Raw genomic sequence first — 23143 nt, 5'->3', positions numbered from 1 at the left:
TCAGGGGAAAACGGGCGCATGGAAATTCCGCTGCGGAATCATATTCTAACTACGGCCCCGCTAGCGCACCAAGCGGGGGCGACGTTGTAGAGCCGGCATCCGCGTGCGCTACTTTATGCGGAAGAATGTCGGAAAACGCCCAGGTCGTAGGTGCTACATGTGTCGCCATCCGGCGTTGCACATAAGCCGCTCCCATCCCATCGCGCATCTTCATATGCAGCACGTGCATTCAGAACGCAAACGTAAGGACAACTCGAATGGGAATAAATTTCGGTCAATTGAGTAAACTACCTTCCCGGAAAGCCAGTGCCAATTTTATCCAACGAAGGAGGTAACAAGCGCGCAAACGTTAGATGGAAACGGGTGGGTTATTAATCTTCGGCCCTAATAAGAAGCTTCGAAAACGGTCGCGCCACTTATAAGAACCATTTATTTTTGATGCGTCCACGTGCTCCGGCAAATAACAAGCTCAACAAAGCTTGGAGGCGAGTGGTGCGCGCGCGAGACCCACGCTCCAAACTATACAATTTAGTTGCATTACAGACCGAACTCGCACTGAATACGCGAACGACCCCCTTCGAGCAGCACTACCACGAACATGGACGCGCATTGATGTGGTGCAGCATGTGTAGTTGGGCGGAAGACAATCGAAAATTGCTTTATTTCATTTCCCATAAAGGAAACTTTCCGCATCCCGTCTCGTCCATAAAGAGAGCACAAACAGATATAAGACGGCGGCGAAAAAAGTGCGCGTCCGGCTGGGAGTGGCGAGGAGCGGGAGCGGGAAAAGTCATACACAAGGACAAACCGGAGAGCGAAGGAAATCTATAAAAATAATAAAGTATCGCGATAAAAACTTACCATTTTATTGTTAATCTCGTGGAAGTGGATTTCGCAAACTTTATCTACAACATCTTCGCTTTGAAATGTGACAAATCCGAAACCTGAAACAAACAGCAAAAGGAAAAAAGTTAGTATCGTAGTGTGGCGGTGGCGATGGCGACTGCATCAATGTCGCGGTTTCCGATGTCGTTTGTTATTTGTCCGTTCCGCAACACCGAGCCCGGATTTACTATTTTAAAACTTATGTGCACAGATTTTTCATTCCAACAATGCCGCGCCCGCATTCCGTAGATTAAAGGGCAAGCAAGTTTCACGCGCACTTTCTGAACATGTTGCCGCTGTTTGCGCGCTGCATTTCGTTTGTTGTGCGCGCCGTGTCTCGGATGCGCGCATCGATGCACATGTAAAGTTGTCGTCAAAAACTTCCTAATAACATTATCCCTACGTACGCGCTCCAGGCCCGCGTGTTCCGTTTGTAGTTTTCTACGAATGCTGGCATTAACTTTTACCGTTTGTAAGAGAATATCATAATGCACTCTTGAACTCGACTAATATATTTGCGCAGCGAGCAGTGCAAGCGGTAAATGTTTAGAAACGTCGACGGTGAACGTTTGAAGGGGCGTGGGTTATGCTCGAGGTTGCAATTTCCATTAAAATGTTTGCTATATCAGGTGAATAAGCAGCAAAGCAGCTCGCGTCAGGGTTGAATCTAACATATCAAATCAAAGTCAAGACGTTCAGTTACTAGGTCAAGTTGAACTAAATATTTAAGCCCCTGATCGATACCAGTAGGTTGGCGAGTTGGTAAATTATTATTGCATCTAAATTCGGCTCTGTATTAGCTAAGAAAAGTTGAAAGTGGCTGAAAACAGTGCATAGCGAGCAAAATAAAAGCACGTGCCGTCGAAGTAGATTGGAACTTGAGGAGCTTTTCCTTCCCATTTCCCCTTTTCAGTCCAACAGATAGGCAATAACTCATCGTTAAGCGTTCGTCATGACAGGCGAGACCGCTGGCGGCGGCGTTGAGGCCGACGTCGATTCAGCACGGCAAGCCCGCAATTCCGGCAAGACCGCCTTCGGCTCTTTTGTCGCAGCCGGCGCTGCCAACATCGCCGCCGCCGTCATATTGTCTCGCATGCTAAACGAGATTAAACAATATGTTCATACGTATCCGTCGTCGCGGATGCACAAACCACCCGCTCACTACACCTAGAATATCAAAAATGTCATCGCAGTTTGCCCTCTCGAATATATTGGTAACAACATGTCAAAAACGTCGATTCGAAATAACGATTAAATATAAAAGAGGCCGACCACATATATCGGGGGAGAAGTTTTCAGCGGTGCGCGTTCGGAAAAATCGAAATGAAACAATCCGATGCCAGTTTCGCAATTTCCTGCGACGCGTCGAGGCAAAAAGCGCGAGCGCGCTGGAAATGAAAATAGAAAAAAATATAATAACGCTCGCACGCCAGCGCTAGCACCGGCGAGTGTATATCACAAGCGTTATATTCGGTATATCACACCACCGCGCACACATTGAAACAATGCAATTATGCAAATCGAGCTTCATAGCTTATAATCTGACATATTTAATGTAGATATTTAATGCCGGGCGCGCTCGAGAGCGGCTTGATAAAGCGCCACTACGTGCGGACGAGTATCGCATTTTTATGTTCGTGGCTAAGCATTATTATGGAAATTAAACTAATTTATTTCGCGTTACTACAATTAAAAATCCAATTCGGCGGATCGTAGTTTCCGCGCGGGCGTCGAGCAAAAACCGCTTTACTATTAAAAGAGATATATGGGTAGTGCGCGGGTGCATCATCGTACCCACGCTTCGCCATCGTTGCAATGCGTCACGGACGTTAATCCGCGAACGCGTCAAAAAATTTTGCAAGCGCACAAAAAGTATCAGCTTTGCATTACTGCACATTCCAGCAGTAATGCACGGCGCTTAAAAATCACCGCTTCAGTTCTCCCGCACCAGCGTGCAGACGGCAGTGGTAAAATCCGCCGCCCCCGGGTCTCTAATCCCAAACCGCAAATAATACTTTTCGCAAACAGCGCAGCGCGATCCGACACTTTTTAAGTGTTTTAATTAATTTCACAAACTCGCACACCGCAATGGTAAGCCAGTGGTGCTTTTCACCCAGCAATCACAGTCCGGAGCAATGGCGAGAAAAGCAATCGAAATCGTAACTTTGTGACCACGCGACACCAGCAAAGCGACGACCCAAAGGAAAAAAGCAATAAAATCACAAAGAGTTTTTGTTTCGCGACCGTGCGGAGCGCGCTCCGCTACGCGTTCGTTAAAAGATGAATTCGTTTGTTGTTTCACGCCGAGGTCATAAAAACATTGCCTTCCCTTCTGGTGCGAAACCGGTTAACTTTGAAGTTTGCAGTGAGCAAACGCGCAAGGCGTTGAAATTGGCGGTTTTCGCTCAGGCGAGAGCGCTGGGCCGCTGAAGAAAACGTGCTGAGTTAAAATTGAACATACAATTAACGTGGGGAGAGAGGACGACGAGGAGCGTTTAGTTTTCCGCGCAAGTTTCCGTCGAGCAGCGGCGCTGGCCAACAAACACAAGAGCGCCCTGCAAAAGGTTTCTGGAGGCGGTGGAAGCGACGACGCGGAGACGTGCTGCGTGGCACAAAGGCTTCCCACACACACCCACCCACACAGGAATACTAACACGCGTGCGCGCGCCAGGTCGCAAAGACTAACGATGTATGTTCTCGTTTATTCGCATCATTAAACACTCGGCCCTCTCTGACCCGGACCTTCGGAGGAGCATAAAAGGTTGGGTCTCAAGTTTACTATCGTTTCGTTCCGCTCCGCATGAGCCTCTGCACACGTGTGTAAGACAAAATGCCGTCACGTCTGCAACCTACGACTAGGACTACACGCTGATGGATGCTTGCTTAACATAATACCGGGGGCTAGAGCTCCACCGGCGGGCATCAGAAAATCCCAAATGCACTTAAAAAATTATCCCATCGGAATTATTCAATAAATAGACCCGGCTCGTCGAGTCGACATTGCATAAGTGGGTAATGCTTACATAAGCATCTTAGCTCTTCTAAAGCTCCTCTCCATCTCGACGTTCCACAACGCGGTGATATTTTTAAAACCTGCTAAAGCGAACTTGATAGATATATAGTTCATCGAGTGTGTAAAATGTCGAATAACATTTCGGTTGAAGAGTTCCCCTTCCTCTGTCTCTCCCAGTCGGTCGTAAATTTGGCGGCCGTTATTATTTCCGCAATGGAGATATTCTCCAGACAAATCAGAATAAAATTAATAATAAATCACGACGGCGGTGGCGGCTTTACGAGCAAGCGGCACAAGCGAGAGAGATTGTGCGGAACGCACACGTCGTGCGAGGAGTTTTCCGACGATGGATCATTTGGGTGTAGAAATGTCACACGGCGAGCGCGGAATTACGCGACTCCCCTGGGGCCTTGTGAAAATGTCACCACTCAGCGCCGACTTGTACATACAATAATGATAACCTCCTAGGGGAGACCTGCCCCAACGTACACAACGCACACGAACATGGTAGCTACCTAATATTCCTGTTTCCTGCATATTTACAAGTGAAAATCTGCGCGACAAATATCATCCGTCGAATTTGCCCACCAGCAGCATTATTCCCTGGTGGATGTAATTCTTTTAAATATACAAATAATTTTTGGTCGGTACATATTGACCGGGCTGGTATATTTGATAACTTTAATATCACATGGCTGTGTTTGCGAATAAAACCAATCACATTTTCTTTCGCTATTCTTTTCTTTTTCCGCATATCTACATTTTGCATATAGAAGCAAAATCGGAAGGTATTCCCTGGGCTTGGCCACGTTCTGCGCGTGTATGAAAATACTTTCATGAATAACAAAATGCATCCGTATACGGGCGGCGTGACGTTCGTTGGAAGCTACCCCTTTTCGTGTGGTGGCATTCAGCGTAGCTAATATATATTACATGAAAACGCAGTTGGATTTCACGCAGTAAAAAATGTTATTTGTTAGGATTACAACAGTCCAAAGATAAAGATTGCCGACAAACAAGCGTGCATGATGCTTTTGCTTCTGACTCTCCCGACAAACTTTTATAGCGTCCCATTTATAAGGATAACTCGTAGAAAAAATATCGAAGAAAAATTAATGGATTTGTGTGCACTTGTCAGTTTTTCTAACAGACGGTAAATGTCTTAATCAATATCTATACATTTCTGTTTTTATTTTGAGATTAAAATGATTTGTAGCTCAATTATAACAGCAAAATATAATGTCGGTGCATGAAAGCGGAACGCTGATAATAATTTTTGATCGCGTTGATGTCGCAGCCCTTGTTTGAGTCATCGTAGCTTTCGAAAGCTATTCCTGCTGTATTTATGATAAATTTGTTGATGTTGAAGAGGCACGGAATTCAATTACGGTGAATATATATATCTCCGCGCGTTTGTTCGATGTGCCACCCTACTTCACGAATGGAAAATATGAAAAAGCGAATGGCAAACGACCAAGACGGTGCGCGCCTTTTTCGCCCTGACGTATGCGTTCACGTACGCGCGCATCTATAAAAAACAAATCTAAATGTAAAAACAGGAAAAACTAGCGCTGGGCCAGGAGCGGAGATCGGGTGCGTTTCGCGTCTTGCGTGTTTACGTAAGGGTGTGCGTGGCGTCGCGACGTCGACGTCGTACATTTGTTGTGTGAGTGCACGAGTTTTGCTTCTTCCACCTATATCGAACGGAATGTGTTTGTGCGTCGTCCTGCAAAACTTCCACGCGCCGCGCTCCCCTCGCCGCCCCCGCCGACCGGGTGAACAAACACGCAAACTTGGTTCCATTTCCGCGGTTCCCGAGCGTACATCCCCGGCGCGACCGCGACGAAAACCCCGGACTTATCTCGTCCGCGCGCGCTTGCTGAAAAGGTGGATGGGCGTGCTGCAATTGTTTTCGGAAATTGGATGAAGGTTGAAAAATGCGCGAGCACAAAACACGATCCCACGCGAGTTTCAATCATTCGCTACACTGATACAAAATGTATTCACGAAAAAACTCACACAATTTACACGTTTAAATCTTTAGACCAGGACCGTACACATATACACACGTATAGCCTTTGTCTTCTGGATAATCTATATCTCATCTGGTTGACTTAACGATGTCGCTTGAACAAAGCCCTTCGACTTGTCTCTGCCTTGCCGCTTCTGTTGCTTATGTCTACAGATCAAAGCTCTCGTCAATGTTTAGTTTATCTTGGGCAAAACTAGGATCCAAGACTTCCTCTCCTCGCTTGGTTTTGACCCGGTTGCGCCTGTGCAGGGGTTATCTTTACCGCTTCCGGGCGAGCATAAACAGTCCGCGTGCGGTATTTAATACACGCGATAAATAACACCGTCGCAGGCTTTCGCACTGACACTGATATGTGAATCGTGCCGCGTGACACAAGACGCACGACTGTTAATTGAATGAAACGATAATGTTGCGTTTGCGTACGCGCACAGATTTATCTCGTGAAGATTTATTAACTCAACGAGCGCAAGAGAACGAGGCGTCGTATGGGCGCATTTTAATTAAAAAAACCGCAATCCTAAGTTAGACTGCGTTTATACTCTGTTATGTCCTCACTGGCAAAATCTCCGGATCGTAATTCAGTATTAAGATGAGTTAAGAGAGCAATTTATGGTCGGCGTTTTTTGTGCAAGATGACTTATAATGAAATAACAACGGACCAAATCAGTTACCGTAAAGAGGACCGACTGCCGTTTCATTTATCGTAATTTTTCGAGCAAATTAACGTGGGGAGCGTAAAGTGGAGGCGCCGGGCAACGTGAAAAAGGTGGCGCCGAGGCGCTACGACCATCAGAGCGTGAGTCAGTCTCGAGGTAGGCGAAGATGAACGGGGAATGAAGATGGATGAGCGATAAAGCAGGCAGGCAGTTGACGAACGCGCCGAAACGACGTATCATTGCGCGGATTGATTCATTAGCTCAACTTCAGATTAATGGTGACACCAGGTGTGCAGGCAAGCTAAATTCAAGCAGCTCTCTTATACAAATTCAACTATTGCAAAGTTCGCCATTTTGAATTGCGGCGCAAGTCAAATATTGACGATCGTCAGGTAAAATGTAAATGCGCTCATTTGACCCTTTGATTTGCCCTCATCTCGTCCATTTTTAATTGCCACCAAAGATGCCAAACGCCAAGCATCAACTCGACCTTTTCCTCCGCGTTACAGCGCATTTCCTTAATATATACAAACTTTAAAAGCAATTGTCGAAGGCGTCCACCCGGCAAGAAAAGCGTTCGATTTCTGCCTGACGCGTACGGCGCTAGGTAATGGTGCAAGCGCGAGGAGGGTGAAGAGAAACGATCGCGCCGCGTTACTTGGAAAATCTTTTAACCCACTTTGCCGGCGTCGCCCCGCTGTTAGCGCGTCTGGTACTCGGTCGGAATATGTATGAAGTCGGAAGGAAGGTGTGCGCAAAGTGCGAGGCTCTCTCGTCGAGCGTCGAGTGCAAATACGACCATTATGTAATTTACAATCAAAATCTTATTACGTATATAGTGGCGGCGTTTTCGCGCGCTGGCATCACATACACCCGCACGGCAGCCGCTATGGGATTACAAAACCGCTTTAAGTAACATTGCTGCTCGGCGCAGTGACCACAACGCCGGTCCCGCAATCCAGGTTTAAAGCTGCTAAATAACACTTTCGCAAAAGTTACACACATTCAACCCAGCAGCGCGCTGACCATAATCTGCATTCCGCTGATCTTTTGATTGTAAATGCGCACAAATATATATTATCCCATCGCGTCGGCTTTTCGCGGTCGCGGTCAGCGATTTCAAAAGTCCTAAAACACACTGCCCTGCCCTTTTATCCAGCTGCAGCATGAAATCTCGTTCGGCAAAGCTGGGGAGCAACGAGGAGCAAAAAAACTATCGACGAACTTTTGTATTAAACTTTTGCCTTTCGAGCTTTTACCGGTTTTCAAAACTTATTTGAATAATGTCGCCGCGCAGCGTCCGGGGATTTCGAACGGAAATAAATTTGTAAATGTATGTAGGATTTGGTCAGAAATGCGAGAAAGGAAGGGATTATGATATATACGACGACGACAACGGCGAGGCGATCCCGGAGTGCTCAAAAGTCGAAAGCTTCGACACAAATTTCCACCCCCGACTCATACTACTCGCCCCCCGCTTGAAAGGCCTGGGCATTTGCATATTTTAGAAGGCCAAAGTTCCGAGCGCGTCGAGCCGCCCATCGACCTACCGGCAATTAAAGAGATTTATCACAAGTTAAGATAGCGGCCGCCACACGTCCCCCACCGTCGCCTTGCGGCGGTAACGCGCAATCATTTGATATGCATATCCTCACGCAATATTTAGATTCTCGGTTGTAATTTAAAACGCAGCAGGTGTTCGCGCGTTGCAATAAAACCCCGGTATATATACTGCCACACCCCGGTTCTTAAAAGCGCCGCCGAGCGACCCTAGTTAACCCTCCCAGCGCGCCTCCACCTCCACCTCCACCGGAGTGCTTATGCGAGTACGTAACTAACGCGTGAGTGCGCTCCTCTCGCAATTAAAAGGCTCCGTGGATGTCGCATTAAACGCCGACGAGCGCGATAGTTTTAATTGAAACTAGATCTTCATGCGTGAATTTACGGCAAAATTATTTGACAACGCACTTTACCCGTGTGCGGTAGACACATCTAAGCCTACGTGCAAATAAATGCACGAACCATCGCACGGTGTCGCTCGTGATGGGCCATTATGATGATGGTGTGATGCTCGAATTTTTTGTCATTGTTAGCGCTGTGGGTAGGTCGTAATTATAAAATAAATTAATGCCACGTAATAAAACATGCAACGTCTCGCTGTGACTGGCCCCCGATGGCTCCGGTGTTTTTCCTTCCGGTTTCGCCCGCCAGCGCATCGTAACAATATCTTTTACGGGCGGCGAGAAATTTATGTACCACAAAACATTACGACATGAAAATTCGTATTTAGTATTCTAGCGGGGAATTCTGCCAACGTCAAGCCGCTAATAATTAGGTGCAAAATTATATAAAATATAAATCAGTTGGCCGCCTGGTGGATTTAACTTTACGACGCGCTTAAAAATGCAACCGTCCACAGACATCCATCAAGTGTCTCTCATGACACTCGTTAGTATTATCATGATATATCTCGCCCACATAAAACCCAATGTGCGCATGTCATTAACATTTAATTTAGCACACAAATTGCAAGTTCGGTCCGGAATGTAAGCGCTATTTGTATTATAATTCTTTAGCCGTCCTCGTTCCAATGATAAAATGCACCGAGGTACGGAATAAAAATTTAAATTTTCCACTATATTCCCACGTAATATAGCCATGGCGAGCTGGCTATACTCGCGCAAAAGAAGCAGTGAAAGAAGTGGATGTGGATGATGCATTATGGCTTATATGTGGGCTTCGAGGAAGCAAGCAAAAAAAAAAAACGAAGAAATAAGTGGAAAATGTACGAACGGGAGGCGCGCGCCGTTCTTAAAGGTGCCGCGAAGGCAATCTCCTTAAGAACTCTTCTCATCCATATAACTGCAGTAAAATATTTCAACATATATAAAATTTAATTTAGGACCGCGCGAAGCAAACACACGCGTACTTTTCGGGCAGCCAGAGAATGTTAACTTAAAATATAGCCGAAGTTAAACGCCACCAGCACCCAACGCTACAACTATAAATATCGACGTGTTGGAAGGGGGTTCGAGGAGCTACAGTCAAAGAAACTCGCTTTTCCGAAACAGTCATAATTTTACATAGCGTTAAATTTCCTCAATGAAAAAGTTTAACAGTTTATGGCTTCGCTGGCACTTTTTGTTTCCCTTTCGTTTTTGGCAAATCTCATGGACTGGCTTCATCCAATTAAAACCCCATCAAGCATATGTGCAACGCAACCAAGTTAACGAACGCATAAAATCGTCCTAATTACCAAAGTTAACTATCTAGCACACGATATAATAAAAGATCGTGTTATCAGTGGATGTTCGTTAGCCGACGAAGAACGCCGACGTATCTATAAAAGTTTTATATGCATGGAACTAAAAATAAGATAATTCAACTGCTAACCTAAATAAATTTCGACGCCGAGAAAGGGGTAGCAACAAAATAGACAATAAAACAGATTCACGTGCGCAAAGGTGAAACTGAACATGTGAAAAGGTGGCGCGGCGCGGTTTTCCGAACATTAAGATGTTTATCTATGCACAATATATGTGCGGCGTAGGCGTGTGCGCGCACTCGGCAAGAAACAAAGCATATGTTTAATCCAGATATGTATTGTGCAAGAGGGCGCCTCCGTGTGTATCATGACCTGGAAGCGAACACGTGTGCGCGTGGGCGCAAAGGGATGGCCGGGATATATCGAATCGAGGAAATAATTAACCGATGAGGCCATCACGCAAACTTTCTCGTAAATCGCTCGAATCCATTAATCCGAGTATTCTTGACAAGAGGCGTATCACGCACCGGGATCATTTGAAAAATAGTCCCTCGCCACCCACCCTCGACGCCCATGCGCCAAGCAAACGTCGAGAAACGAAATTGCCTCTAATGATCTAACAAACAAAACAAACATTGCATGTATTCGTATATGCAGCGGCGAGTAGAAACTGCAGCGTGAGTAAAAAATAAATGGGTTTTATTCCCGGAGAGTGACTACGTCGGCCTGGCCTCTTAATACAATAATTATTTGATTTGATCGCGTTTTCAGCGCATTTTTCTATCTATTGACGTGATTTTTTCCCTCCAAGCAATAGAAATCCGGCCACGAACAAAAAACCCATTGTCGAGCCCCATTAGCATATAAAATATCGCCGAATCAGCAATTGCATATTTCCTCTGTTTGCCGAAATGGGAAAATTTTTATAAGGAAGATAAATTTACGATGTATGCTGATGAGCCAGAATTTGCGTAGGCACAAATTTGCGGACCGGCATATTATTCGCACGTATGTCTATTTATTGCAGGGCGCCTTTTGTTTGCATTAACGCTGTTATGGTTCAACGATTTCTGCTTCAATTCACCACCATTCAGCCGTAATCATATCCTTATATTAAATTAAAACCCGAGGAAATAAATTGTACTTCCCGGTTGTATCGTATGTTTTTTTTTCAACACATTCTGAGATACAAGATGCATACTTGGTTGCCAATAGTAGCACATCATAACGACGTATTTAAAATTCAATTTAAAATCTATGCATGACTATAGACAGAACCTGACACCATGAACATAAACGGTGATAAATAAGGGGCGCTTAAAAACTGTCCACATGACAAGGCATGAATTCCACAACGTGCACTCACGCCGTAAAGTTTGATGTGGATGCGAATGAATGCCGGTGCGCTGCGAAGACGCACATACATAAATATCTTCGCAACTATGCATAGTTGTTAAGTGAAACACAATGGGCGCATAAAACATGCCCGCTCTTCGTTTCCTCGACAAACCCAACCCGGGACGTCCTCGTTCCAGGCCTCGGCCGCGCGTGATTTACAAGTGTGTGTGTGCAAGCAAGCGCCGTCGACGGAGAGGAAGTGAGAGCAGAGCGAATACCTACACTCACTGCGCACCCTTTCCTTTATTTTATTCGCGACGTTTCCGTTTTCATTTTCACTTCCGCTCGGATAATAAAGACTGATTATTTCGTGCGTTATATTTCTCTCCGGCGGCGGGTACGAATATTTATATCCCACATTCTTGAGGCGCGCACGCACGCTGAGGAAAAACCGCCCGGCACTAAAACGTAACAAGTCTCCAAACGAGAAAACCCTTCCTCGTCGTGCTGCACGCGGTGGTGAAACGTACGCGCGTAAAACTAGGTGGAAACGAGGGGAGCAGCTTCGCGGAAGCGACGCGCAGACAAGAAGTGACTGGCATTTGTTTGTAATAACTTTTGTAAGTGTATAATTTTAGCAGCGGCGAATTGCGCGCGAGCACTCGACTTTAAGTGCGTCTATCTAATAAACTAATAAACGATAAAAGCAAAGCGAGCGCAAAACGGCTGGCGCTGCGCGTGGAAATGTTACAACGCGTAATGACCACAACGAGAAGAGCGCGGACGGCGAGCGGCATTAGGCACGCCAATAAAGTTAAACGACAAATAAAAAATACCGCCCTGAAGGAAGCCGGGAAGCCAACAACGACTTCAATGTGCTCCGATATGCACGCGCATAAATTCGCGCGTGCACACGCAATGATAAATAATTTCGACGAAGAAGGAAACTGTTTAACCTGCGACGCAGAGGTGAATTAAACGGCGCGCTATTGTTATCTATTGTGCGATGGATACGGGATATCTATGCCCGTCGCATTTCCTAACGCCGGCGGAGCCCCCGGGCAGTATTTCACAGATATTACCACCGGCAAAACGCAACCCAAACCAGACGCAAGTGGCACGTTGCTCCCGCTCCTCTTCTGGCGCACGCTCTAAAGCGGCTACAGCTCGAGTCGAAGCAGTTATGATGTTAAAATTCGAACCGCACATTGCTCCGATTTAATTACTTGGCCGGCACATTAGCGTCGCCGGTAATCGCTTTAACGCTCGCCATAATACAAAATATATCCGTAGGCCCTGCAGGAACTCGCCGCAACCGAAGGCGCATCACGCGCAATTGTGCTGAACGATGCATTAAAACAAACAGTACAAAGATTTTATAACGCAACCGAAAATTACCCCGCCGATTACTAGCAAGTCGTTTAATATTAAGCTTTCTGCACAACTAAATTTTCTAAAATTAATTCATCATGCTAGCAGTTATATTTATGTAAAACATTCCTTATACGAAGTACTTAAATATCAAAACCATTATGCTTCTGTTTTAAGCCAATTAATACTCGAAATATAGATTCCCGAAATTCTAATATGCGCCCGGCGCCTCCGCAATATACACACACTGGCGACCTCCGCAATGCAAACGAGAATATTCATTACCAGCGCCCGCATTCAGCGACTTGTAATTCCCAAAATTATTATATAAATCAAGTTTAAATACACACGATTGTGCTAACAAAAACTCTTCGTAAATTCGGCTGGAATTTCCGCCTTGTGCCCTAACGCTTGGAACGTTTAATACAATTTCATATTGTCCGAAACGCACAAAGCTGGGGGGTTTTAAATTACAGAACGGTCCATTGTTCAATGTATTAATAAAGAAGTTTGCGGAATTGAACGAATATTAATCGCCCCGGCCCCCGGATAAATATTTCGTGTGCTACAGTCGATATGCTAAAATAAAATACAAAATGTCTAATTCGACCTTAGTCTCCTTAAAATAACACTGTATCCAGCGGTGCTACAAGCAGAAGAGCAGCGAGTGGTTACCAAGTAGAATTTAATTAAAATCCAAGCCAGTTTTCTGCGTTTTGCAGCGCTCGAGGATTCAGGCAAGTGGCAAAGACGAAGCGCGACGGCAAGTGAAGTAAGTAGATGAGGTCTTATCACACCTAGGGCTTTGTCGGAGCAACTTAAACTAGTGCGGATGCAGACCCGTTGGAATAAGATGCTAGGATCGTGTGGCCGCTGTTTTATTTCCTTCGTTTCAGAGCGCGAGCGCCGTCGAAGAGACACAATGTAATTTTCTCCCATCGCCTGGTTTGATAATGAAATTGCCACTAATGATGATCATTTCTTTTTATCCATTGCTAATGCAAGGTTACATAACCTTCAAAATACACAAAAGTCAATATGAATGCATTTATTTAATTCGGCGCGACTATGCATGCCTGGATAAATCATAGAAAACGTCAATCGGCCAGGAATAATATTGCAATATCGAATTAACCGCCGGGTGGCGGTGCACAATTTTCCCGAGCGACTCGACCGCTGATTATTTATTCAGGCGGCGTATAGATTTCACCCCAATTGCAGAGCGCCCTCAATTTATGACACGAATTCCGCCCGATCATACTGACAGCCCTTCCTAAACCACCGGCGACAATATATTACGGTATGTAAATAAAATGCGGAAATCCCAACTAAACCCATACGAAAAAAATCATGATAATAGATTACTTTCACGGTATATTAACATATGTAATTGCATCGGTTACCGAAGATATTCGAGTAAGTTTTTCGTGGAAAAATGAAAAAGTTAAATTATCGACAAGTGGAAAATAATGGGTTCGTAGGTCTTATAATACGCAATTAAGAAGTCGATCGTCCGCTTATTCCTCAGATGAAGCCTGCGCGTGCTCGGCGCCTCCACACCACCGACAAATCCATTTTCGTGGAGACTCGTTCGCTCGCTAACGAATTATCTATACTTAACGAAGTTAAATGAGCTCAAACGATGGGGCATCGAGAAAAAGTTGATACTTTATTTATACGTAAAATACACGCGGACGGGGTGGAGCGCGTTGGGCAAATGCTTAACTTTCCGATTAATCTTTCATAAAGTCCTGAAATTACTTAAAAACTCTTTTCCACTCTCGCACCGCTCCTCCTTCGCGCGCCCCGACTATTTATTTCTACTTAAAACCAGATAATACGTTTGAGGAAAAACTTACGGCTTGCACTCGCCATTGCTCACAAACTACTTTGCTGAGTTTTCTAATCTTGTTCAATAATGTTTTAAACTCACCTGGAAGCAAAAAAAAGCAAGAATTAGTAAATTACTTTGCACATATATCAACACAAATTTAAAAAGAAATTTTATAGGTATATATTGAATAAATCCGATAGAACATGTATTCGTTTTCACACAAAAAATACCATCATGTTTGCGGCTTCACACGAAATATTTGGTGCGTGTATATCATTGTTCCTTTTTTGTGTGTCGGAAACGAAATAAATAGTTTCAAAAATGGTGACGGTTTTTTTAAATCCAACTCTCACGCTTTAATCCGATTCTTCATGAAATTTTATATAAATGTCAAAACCAACAAAAACTATAGTCTGACAACGCGCTTGCAATTTCCGCACAAACGTGAAAAAATGCAGTAATTATTTCTATACAAAAATATATTTCACTACGTAAAAATAATTCAAATCTACTATAATGACATTTTAAAGAACTAAACCTCCAGAATTGCGATTAATAAATCTCAAACAAAATATCAATGGTATAGAAACACCGCACGGATTCAATCAATTCGGCAATATTTCGAATATATACAATTATTAAACATTCCGGTTCGAATGCATATAATTTGCACTGCAATGCAATATTATTTATCACTCCACCAAAATGTTTGTAATGCGTATAATATTTGAAATATAAATTTATTATGATATTGTTTTGAAATATTTTTATAGCTAATAAAATTTGATAAATTGTAATCAAGACTACCCATAACAAATCAAGCAGTTTGTCGCCGACAAGAATTAATGAACGCATACATAATGTTGCCACCAACGAAACAAACGACCCCTTGACAACGACACGCGTACCGTGATGTGTCAGGAGATTATGACACTTTCGATTTCACCCTCAACCTCCCCCGTAATTCAACACCGTAAATGCAAATCAACAAGCAATTAAATTCGCATTTCTTTGGGCTGGCCGGAATTTAATTCCATTGAATATCATTATTATTAGAACAAACGCGCAGAGTTAAATCAATGAAACCAACAATTCGATGCATTTAATTGGTTCACATCGAAATGTGCGAAATCTATCGTGTTATGCAACGAGCGCAACGAATAATGTTTCGAACGATTAACGAAATTATTAATAGCGAAGAGATGAAATTATCGCAGCATTGTTGAAGAGGTTACCCGAGCGTCATAATGACGAGACAAGTGCACAACGTGGAAACATGGAAGTTAATCAAATTAAATTTCGTCTAAGTGTAATTGTGTTATACGAAAATCGACGCAAAATGTTATGCAATTATGCGCTAAGAATAGCACGAACAGCTCCAGTCAAGATTGATACAACAGGACTTTTAATTTAGATCATCAGGCTGGGTTTTATGTCGCAGGACATTAGCTAATTGCAGAGGAAAGCGAATTAAACTATGTGCAACTTATATTCATTTTCGGAAACAATCATGTATATTGAACCCGTTTCCGACGTGTCTTCCACGCTGGGCGAAAGACAGGTAGACACAACGAGGGCGCAGCGCTAAGCGGCGTGACGCGCGCTACCGAACCGCCCGGCTGTCTAGTCGATAATTTAATAACCGGATTACCTCCATCGCATTCGCCCAGTTCTCGGGTGCATTGCGGGACTTTGCAACTCGGCATCGTTCTGTCCGAACAGCGCACACGGGGGCACATGTACGCCAGCGATAAATGCATTCGCAGTCTCCACCCGGTTTGTCCCAGTTGCATTATTCAAAACGATATTCCAGCCCAGCCGAGGTGTCAATCAATTACGCGCTCATAACTTTCGCAAACAAACAACACTTGGATAAACGGATACCTCCCCCTTCTCATTCGTGTTGCGTTCGGTTCAAATAGCACTGAAATCGGATTCGGATTCAATTTGGCAGTGAAAGGTCGAGTCCAAGATGGACGTCAAGCAAAATTAATTCCCCAAATGCATTTCGATCCAAGCTCAATTTAGGATGTTAATTGACAACCAAATGGGTAGTTTATTTTTACAATAAATTGGACGACATGGTTGTCCTACAATTACGTTTTGCGCTGTAATGACATGACAAAAAATCGAGCGGAGCTTGTTAACGCTCGGCAGCTTTAATGCACAAATTGTATTCGAATTGGCCGGTCGCTCATGTAATTTACGTTCGCCGAAGCCCCAGAAACGCGACGTGGGAGCAGCGTCGGCATAGTTGTGATTCCCAAGAGTCGACAAGGCCGTCAATAATGATACGGCAAACAAATTGAATCCGACGGACGGGTGGTATGGTCGGCGGCGGCGCGCAAACAACAACGTCGCCATCGATGTGTGTAAGCCGCGTGCAACTCGTGCGTGATGCGAACGAACCGCGGCGCGCTCGCCAGCCCTGAAGTCAACCGTGCGACGACGTCGAGAGATGTCGAACGGCTGTCGATATGCTGATGGGTGATTCCTATCGAAATGTCCACCGTCACACACAAACGTTAATTTAATCACTATTTATTTCGTGTGCGCGCACGCGGACGTCCGCGTCGCACGTGCGAGACATCTCCGATGGCCGCATTCCATCAAACGCACTACTTGCTTCCTCTACATCCGCCAACCTAATCCTAATTCCAATACCCACTCACAGCCGGTTAGAAGTTTCAAACGAGGCTTGAACATGAAAAAAGAACGCGCTGTCCATCCGTCAACCGTAATGTAACGCAGTCGATTAGCGCAATCGTTTTACTGCTCACCCCATTCCGTCCACTCTGCGTCCTCATTGCCTATTCTTCATTCGTCAACAAGCCGAGCTGGCCATTTCGCGTTGACAATATCAAAATCAACGCGCCATTACGCTTGATTACGATAATGCGCTAACTTTACGACTGTACACAACAAGTTCCAACAAACAATTTGCGTTCCGAGTTCCGCTATTCCATTGTTACAAATAAGTACCATCAATTTTTGTTCCCATCGCACGTCGAAAGTTTACTTAATAGTGTGCGAACAAGTTGCATAAATAACCGACTCGTTTGTTCTGCGCCGATAAGCTTCGCAGCAAACAATGGCGGCAGAAAAAAACTCGTGACAATTCAATTGGGTTTTACTAAAATATTAATTCCGAGTGATTTCCCCTTTTCTATGGAAGGCGCGCGCGCGTTGACGTTTTTGTACGAGTCGTCCGGCGCGCGCTTTGTTTCCCGAGTAAATTAACGCTCATAAATATTTACCGCGCTCGCAAAAGATTTATATTCGCGACGCGCAGACGTGAAAAATTTCATTCTTTCACCAAGCGAGCACAGTAAACTTTCCAAACTGCAAATTCATCATTTCTCCATTTCTTCATTGCGACATAAATGTTGAGATGCGCCTCAAAACGTAATGAAAAGGTTTTTTCCAGAGCAATATGTGTGTTGTACGATCGCATAACGTTTTAATATGAATGACCGCATAGAACAGCAACAAATCACGAGGGTGGTCTGGTCGAAGGTGAAAAAAAAGTTTGCTAGTTTCGCAGCCGCATGAAAGAAGCGGGATTTATTCGTGCCGCGCGGCGGTGCAAATAAAGGACTCAATTTTAATTAAAATAGATTAATAGGGAGGCGCGTGGAATGCCAGGCAATGAATCACGAGTTATTAGCTTGTTATTGGATTTTAATGTTGAAAACGCAGCGCTGTGCGGTTTACGTCGTGTTCGGCGTGTGGTACTTTCTCGCACGTCGCCCGATATATATCTGTGTATAAATATCGCAGTTACTGGAAGCCGCAGAGACAAATGGTTATTGTTTATAGAAGGTAAAAATGAATCTGGTCCCGTGCGCTGCCGAGTGGCATTTCGGAGGCAATCTCATATTTTGTTTCGGTGCTCTACACGCCCCACATACCAATGCGAAGGAAGCTAACGAGGCAATGGGGCAAACAAACCGACAAAAAGCGAGAGAGCGAAAAGGTAACGCACGCCGGCAATGTAACAGTGCGTGTACAGGACGTGTGTTACATCGTGTTGTTGTTTTAAGCGCAATGGTGGAAGCGCCGGGCGCTCGGTTGTAATTAAGAACGCTCGCGGCTCTCGTTCTCACCGTCGAGCGCTATGCGCACAGGGCGTAATTGTAATAATAATAAATGATAATAACATTAGTAATACCTATTAAAAGTTAAAGTGGGGTGGATTTTAAAGCAAAACACATAATCTTTTAGTATTCCCCGGTGGTGAATCTTGGAAACAAGAGACTACCGCGTGATTCTTCGCTTCCTAGTTGCGTATATGATTAATAACGGTTGGTTGCTATTAAAATCACCCCTATTGTTTTGGTCTTGTTGTACGAGCTGCAATCTTTCACGTACGCACATGAATGCGAGAAAAAAATTGCGCTCGTTGCGTCAATAGATAATCCGGCAATATATTTGCAAGCATGGCAGGCGCACACACGCACACGAGCGCAGATTGAAACTCACTCACTGGGGTCGAATCCCGGGCCGCGAAAGAGAGAAAGTTTGACCGTTTCGGCCGGCCTGCGCGAGTGCTCCGGGATTATTCCACTTATCCCCTCGGTTTCTCTCGAGTTTTTTTTTCTGCTGTCATCCAATGCTGCTCGAATGCACCCCGAATGGAATTTCGGTCTAATTTTCACTCAATACTGTTCCATCTTGAAAACTGTTTAGTTTTTTGCCGCATCGGCAAAAGTTGAGAATAAATGGATTAATAATAAAAACACTGCTTTTATCATCGCACGAGTAACAGGTTTGATAAATTATACGTCGCGCATCCCGAGGAGCGCATTTGTGATGGCAAAAAATAACGAGTGATTAATTAAGAAGAAACGGTAGAAGAATATTTCGCTAAATATTAATTTATCATAAAAATTGAGCGACAGCCCTGCGGCGAGGTCTTTTGTTTTTATTAAAAACCAATTTGCTAATTGAGATCAAAACCCCGCAAAGTTTTTCGCTTATCCACGTGGCGGTGGTGCTTTTTTATTCGTGCGTAAATCGCGTCGTTATTTATTCATTCCGATTTCCATGCGAAACGTGTTTAGGCGCACGTCGTTAGTTTCGCAAACAGTTGCGTCGCAATTGGGGCAAGTCAAAAATTTGCGCGTGCACACCGAATATTTGCATTTATTTGCCGTGCAAATTGTGTAGTATTTGTAGTTTCAATGTTATGTGTCTATTGTGAGAAATACATGCAAAAAAGCGGCCTGCAATGTTGAAAGAAACAAGCAGGCAAAAAATACGAAATTTGATTTGAATATGAAAAATACAGACGCTCTGCATATGATAAATAAACACGGATAAGAAAAACTTGTAGGAAACGCCTCGAGATTTATATCCACGCTGAATAAATATCCGTTGCGTGCAAAATTCGTGCGTACATTTTACGCGAGTCGTGCATTTTTTCCCCAAACAAATATCTGTGTTGTACGCTTCTTTAGCGTAGGTTTGAAGAGTATTTGCTTTATCAGCGGTGCTGATTTTTTTCACCGTTGCTTGATGTAATAATATTTGTAATGAAAATAACGCGCCGGGATTTCGAGGCGAGATAATTGTTTTGTGTTTGTATTTAGCCGAGTTTTTGTTTTGCCGCTGTGGGAGTGTATATCAATGCGTCGGTAGCGCGGCCCGCTCGCGCCTTGATTCGATAAGAGACGAAAGGCGAAAACAAATAAATGCAATTTGGCCGAAAGTTTTCCGTGTGCCCGTCCGGAAGCGTGAGCAAGAGAGTGGCGTTTCGAGGTCGGTCAGCTACGACACGCTCGGTCGCAGGACGCTTGAGTTAGTAGGTGGTTTTAGGTGAAGTGATTTCGGCTAATGCCTCCCGCACGCCAGCCAGCGTCCATCGGAGCGGCGGAATGTGCGCCTGGAAAGTTTTGATCTGGCGCACGAAACTTGGCCATTTCCCTTGCATCTTTGAGACTGATCAGCGCGGACGTAAATGTTATCTTACTCGGCGTGTGCACGCGCGGGCAACGGTAAGATCGTTTCAATTATCGAAATGCATTCTTCGGCGAAAAGTTTGCGCCGCGCGGAAAACTTCCGATAAAACTAACAAGAAAAGATTTATCGCTACACTTACATCTTGACACATATTCATTCAAAAGTATATTTATGCATCTCGCCGGCTGAATTCGAACGTGCGCGCGAGTTTTCTTCGCGACGACGATAAAGCATAGCGTCGAGGGTGCGCCCAGCGAAAAAAAAAACACCGAATGCATTCGATGTATCATTCGTTTTTCCACCGCCCAGCCCCCGCATGCATAGATATGCGTTGTCAGTTAATACACAAGCGAAAAAGTTTGCTTGCGAGGATTTAAAATTTAGATAACCGCGTTCCCTCTCGCATCGTATAAATATATTCAGTATATGTTTACGGATTATATTGCAACGGAAAAATATTCATCTAAAGGAAAGGACTTTTTACCATATACGATAAGAGATATAAAAGGATTGGAAAAAAGACTTACCTCTATGCCGATTCGTCTGTTTGTCGAACATTAACATCGCATCCTCAATCTGTAACAAAATAAGGTAAAAAATTATTAAAGTGAATTATTATATTAACGTGAAAATAATTTTATAACCCAATCATAAATCCCCGTATTGGTTGAACGCGCGGTTTTGCTAGCCCACATCTAATTAACAATATTCCGCGAAGCGTGGTGCAGCGTAGAATGGCGTAACGAGTGCCCCAACCAAGCGGAACATTTATATGCATAATACATGTAGTTTCGATGAAGCCCGTAAAGTGTCAATTCAGCACGCACCGCACCGCTGGTAAACAGGCAATAAATCTTTTTCTACGCTACCGCGCGACCGCCAACAATCTTATACTATTATTTCATTTCGTAGTCGGGCGCCTCCACCATGCTGCAAAAAGTCAGCGCCGGATTTAAGAATGCGTCGGGAAACAATTAAACTGCGCTCGTGGTGGTGCCACGTAGAGTAAATCCTAGCTTACAATAGCATAACATGCGACGTCGCACAATGAATGTTTGAAAAACCTGTGTGAATACAAAACACCCGAAAATTCCACAGCGCGCGCGCGCTCTCCGGCTGGCTCTGCGTAATTACGTAAAAAGCACAATGGAATATTTTTCAGCGTCGAGCATAAATCACTTTTAATAGCGAAAGCGGTCCGTGTATTGTTTTTAATACCGGGTGATTAGCGCACGCGTGTGCATGTGTAGGCGAAAATGTGTCGCACTGTGACGATGACGATGACGCATCGCCGGCGAGCGCAAATGCGCGGGGGGAATGTTCAAAAGCGCGTCGAGCGCTTTAATTATGCCGTCGCTTCAAAATAGTTCGCTGATTATAATTGATAGGCGCGCAGCTAGCTATTTATCCCCACAGTTCGCTCGTCTCGTGACTTATCTTCATCTGTGTGAGTGTGTGGGCTGACTATCCGTTTGAAATTGTGAAGGCGCCGGGCGAAGGTGCAAAGGAATTTCAAGAGTCGACTTCCTTCCGCGTGCGGAGACGCTTTGTAGGCGAAGGCGTTTTCGGCGCTGGCTGAAAGGTCCGGTTTCCTGGGAGCCATTCGGCTGATATCCTTACCGAGACGTTCATCAATTCGGCACTTTAATGGCACCTTTGAGAGCGGCGTCGTCTCGGTTTGTTTGCTCGGCGATGCATGCGCGTTTTACTATTGCCCGCAGATAAATATAAACGCGCCGCCGCCTCAAGTATTAAAAATTTTATTCGGGAACGCGCTTTTGAGCGACGCTAGAAAAGGTAACATTCCTGTTTCCGAAATGGCAAACGATCGCGGCGCCCACGCGCCGAACCAAAGCGAAAAGTGAATTTTATGCTGATTCTTGTTTACGCCACGTCAAATATCGAAATAAATTCTCCGAAACCCACGCACCAAAAAATGCTCGAAATATTAAGTTAACAATAAATATTTATGACATGCTAACGTGCCGCATTAAACAACAAAAATGGTAATTTGGTCCGGTTTGTAAATTTTGTGCCACTCGCAATAAAAACAGGATTCGCACATCATATAGGTACATATACGCGTGTATGTGTCGTGTTGCTGGAATCAGAATTCTCCTCGAGTTAAAATTGCATTAGGAGTACTCCAACAATTTTATTAAACTTTCTTTCCAACGCTTTGCGGCCGCTGTTCGCAAAGTAAACGCGCTGCACCGACCGTTAATTAAGAATAAAAGTCCCTTACATGTTATATAAACACAAGAACACTTTTGTTCGAGTCGAATGCAGCGGCAAAAATCCCCGAGAGGATTTTTAGTAGTTTTTGTTAGTTGAAGCAGTTTCGAGCAGTTACGCAACTTGGCCAGAAATTCCAAATTGCACTATCCGTCCTCATGCATTAGCATTATGAAGAGAACCAAACAAAAAATTTCCACTGGGCTGGGCGGTACTTATATTATCAAGCGAACCGAATTAGCTGTTAAAGCGGACGCTTTTTTTCTCGCGCGGCGCGCAAAGAGAAGAGACGACGATGTTAAAAATGCATTAGGGTTTTGAATATTTTAATTTCAATCACTTATTACGAATGAATAATTTATTTCATCGCATGGCCGGTGTGGATTCTTGCCGCTTCTTCGTCTTGTAATTTTAATCTATTAGCGAATGCGATAAACGAAACGGAACGTCGCGATCGCGACTCCCTCGAGTGATAGCTGCAGCTGATTGCGTTCAGATTAACGTAATCTAGGGAAATCAAGAAATGTCCAACTATTTCTACTTCATGGAATTA

At 44.4% G+C, this 23143-nt stretch overlaps 1 protein-coding gene across 10 annotated transcripts in view; it reads right to left on the bottom strand.

The window, feature by feature from the left end:
- The window catches only part of Rbp6 (RNA-binding protein 6), a 196340-nt gene that overhangs the window by 18828 nt on the left and 154369 nt on the right, over positions 1–23143 (bottom strand). For all 10 annotated transcript variants that reach the window (XM_065299877.1, XM_065299876.1, XM_065299883.1 and 7 more), the window contains 2 exons: positions 20883–20931; positions 862–944 (listed from right to left, as the gene is read on the bottom strand). In XM_065299877.1, coding sequence (XP_065155949.1) covers positions 862–944; positions 20883–20931 — 132 coding nt within the window. The remainder of the gene's footprint in view (positions 1–861; positions 945–20882; positions 20932–23143) is intronic.

Source organism: Atheta coriaria, unplaced genomic scaffold (assembly GCF_025399875.1).
Source record: "Atheta coriaria isolate IRGN ID8LTWV9N9 unplaced genomic scaffold, Caltech_Dcor_3.1 hic_scaffold_3_pilon, whole genome shotgun sequence".
In the NCBI taxonomy this organism is placed as follows: Eukaryota; Metazoa; Arthropoda; class Insecta; order Coleoptera; family Staphylinidae; genus Dalotia; species Dalotia coriaria.
Note: the sequence above shows the minus strand (reverse complement) of the source record. Positions and strands in the feature narration are given on the sequence as shown.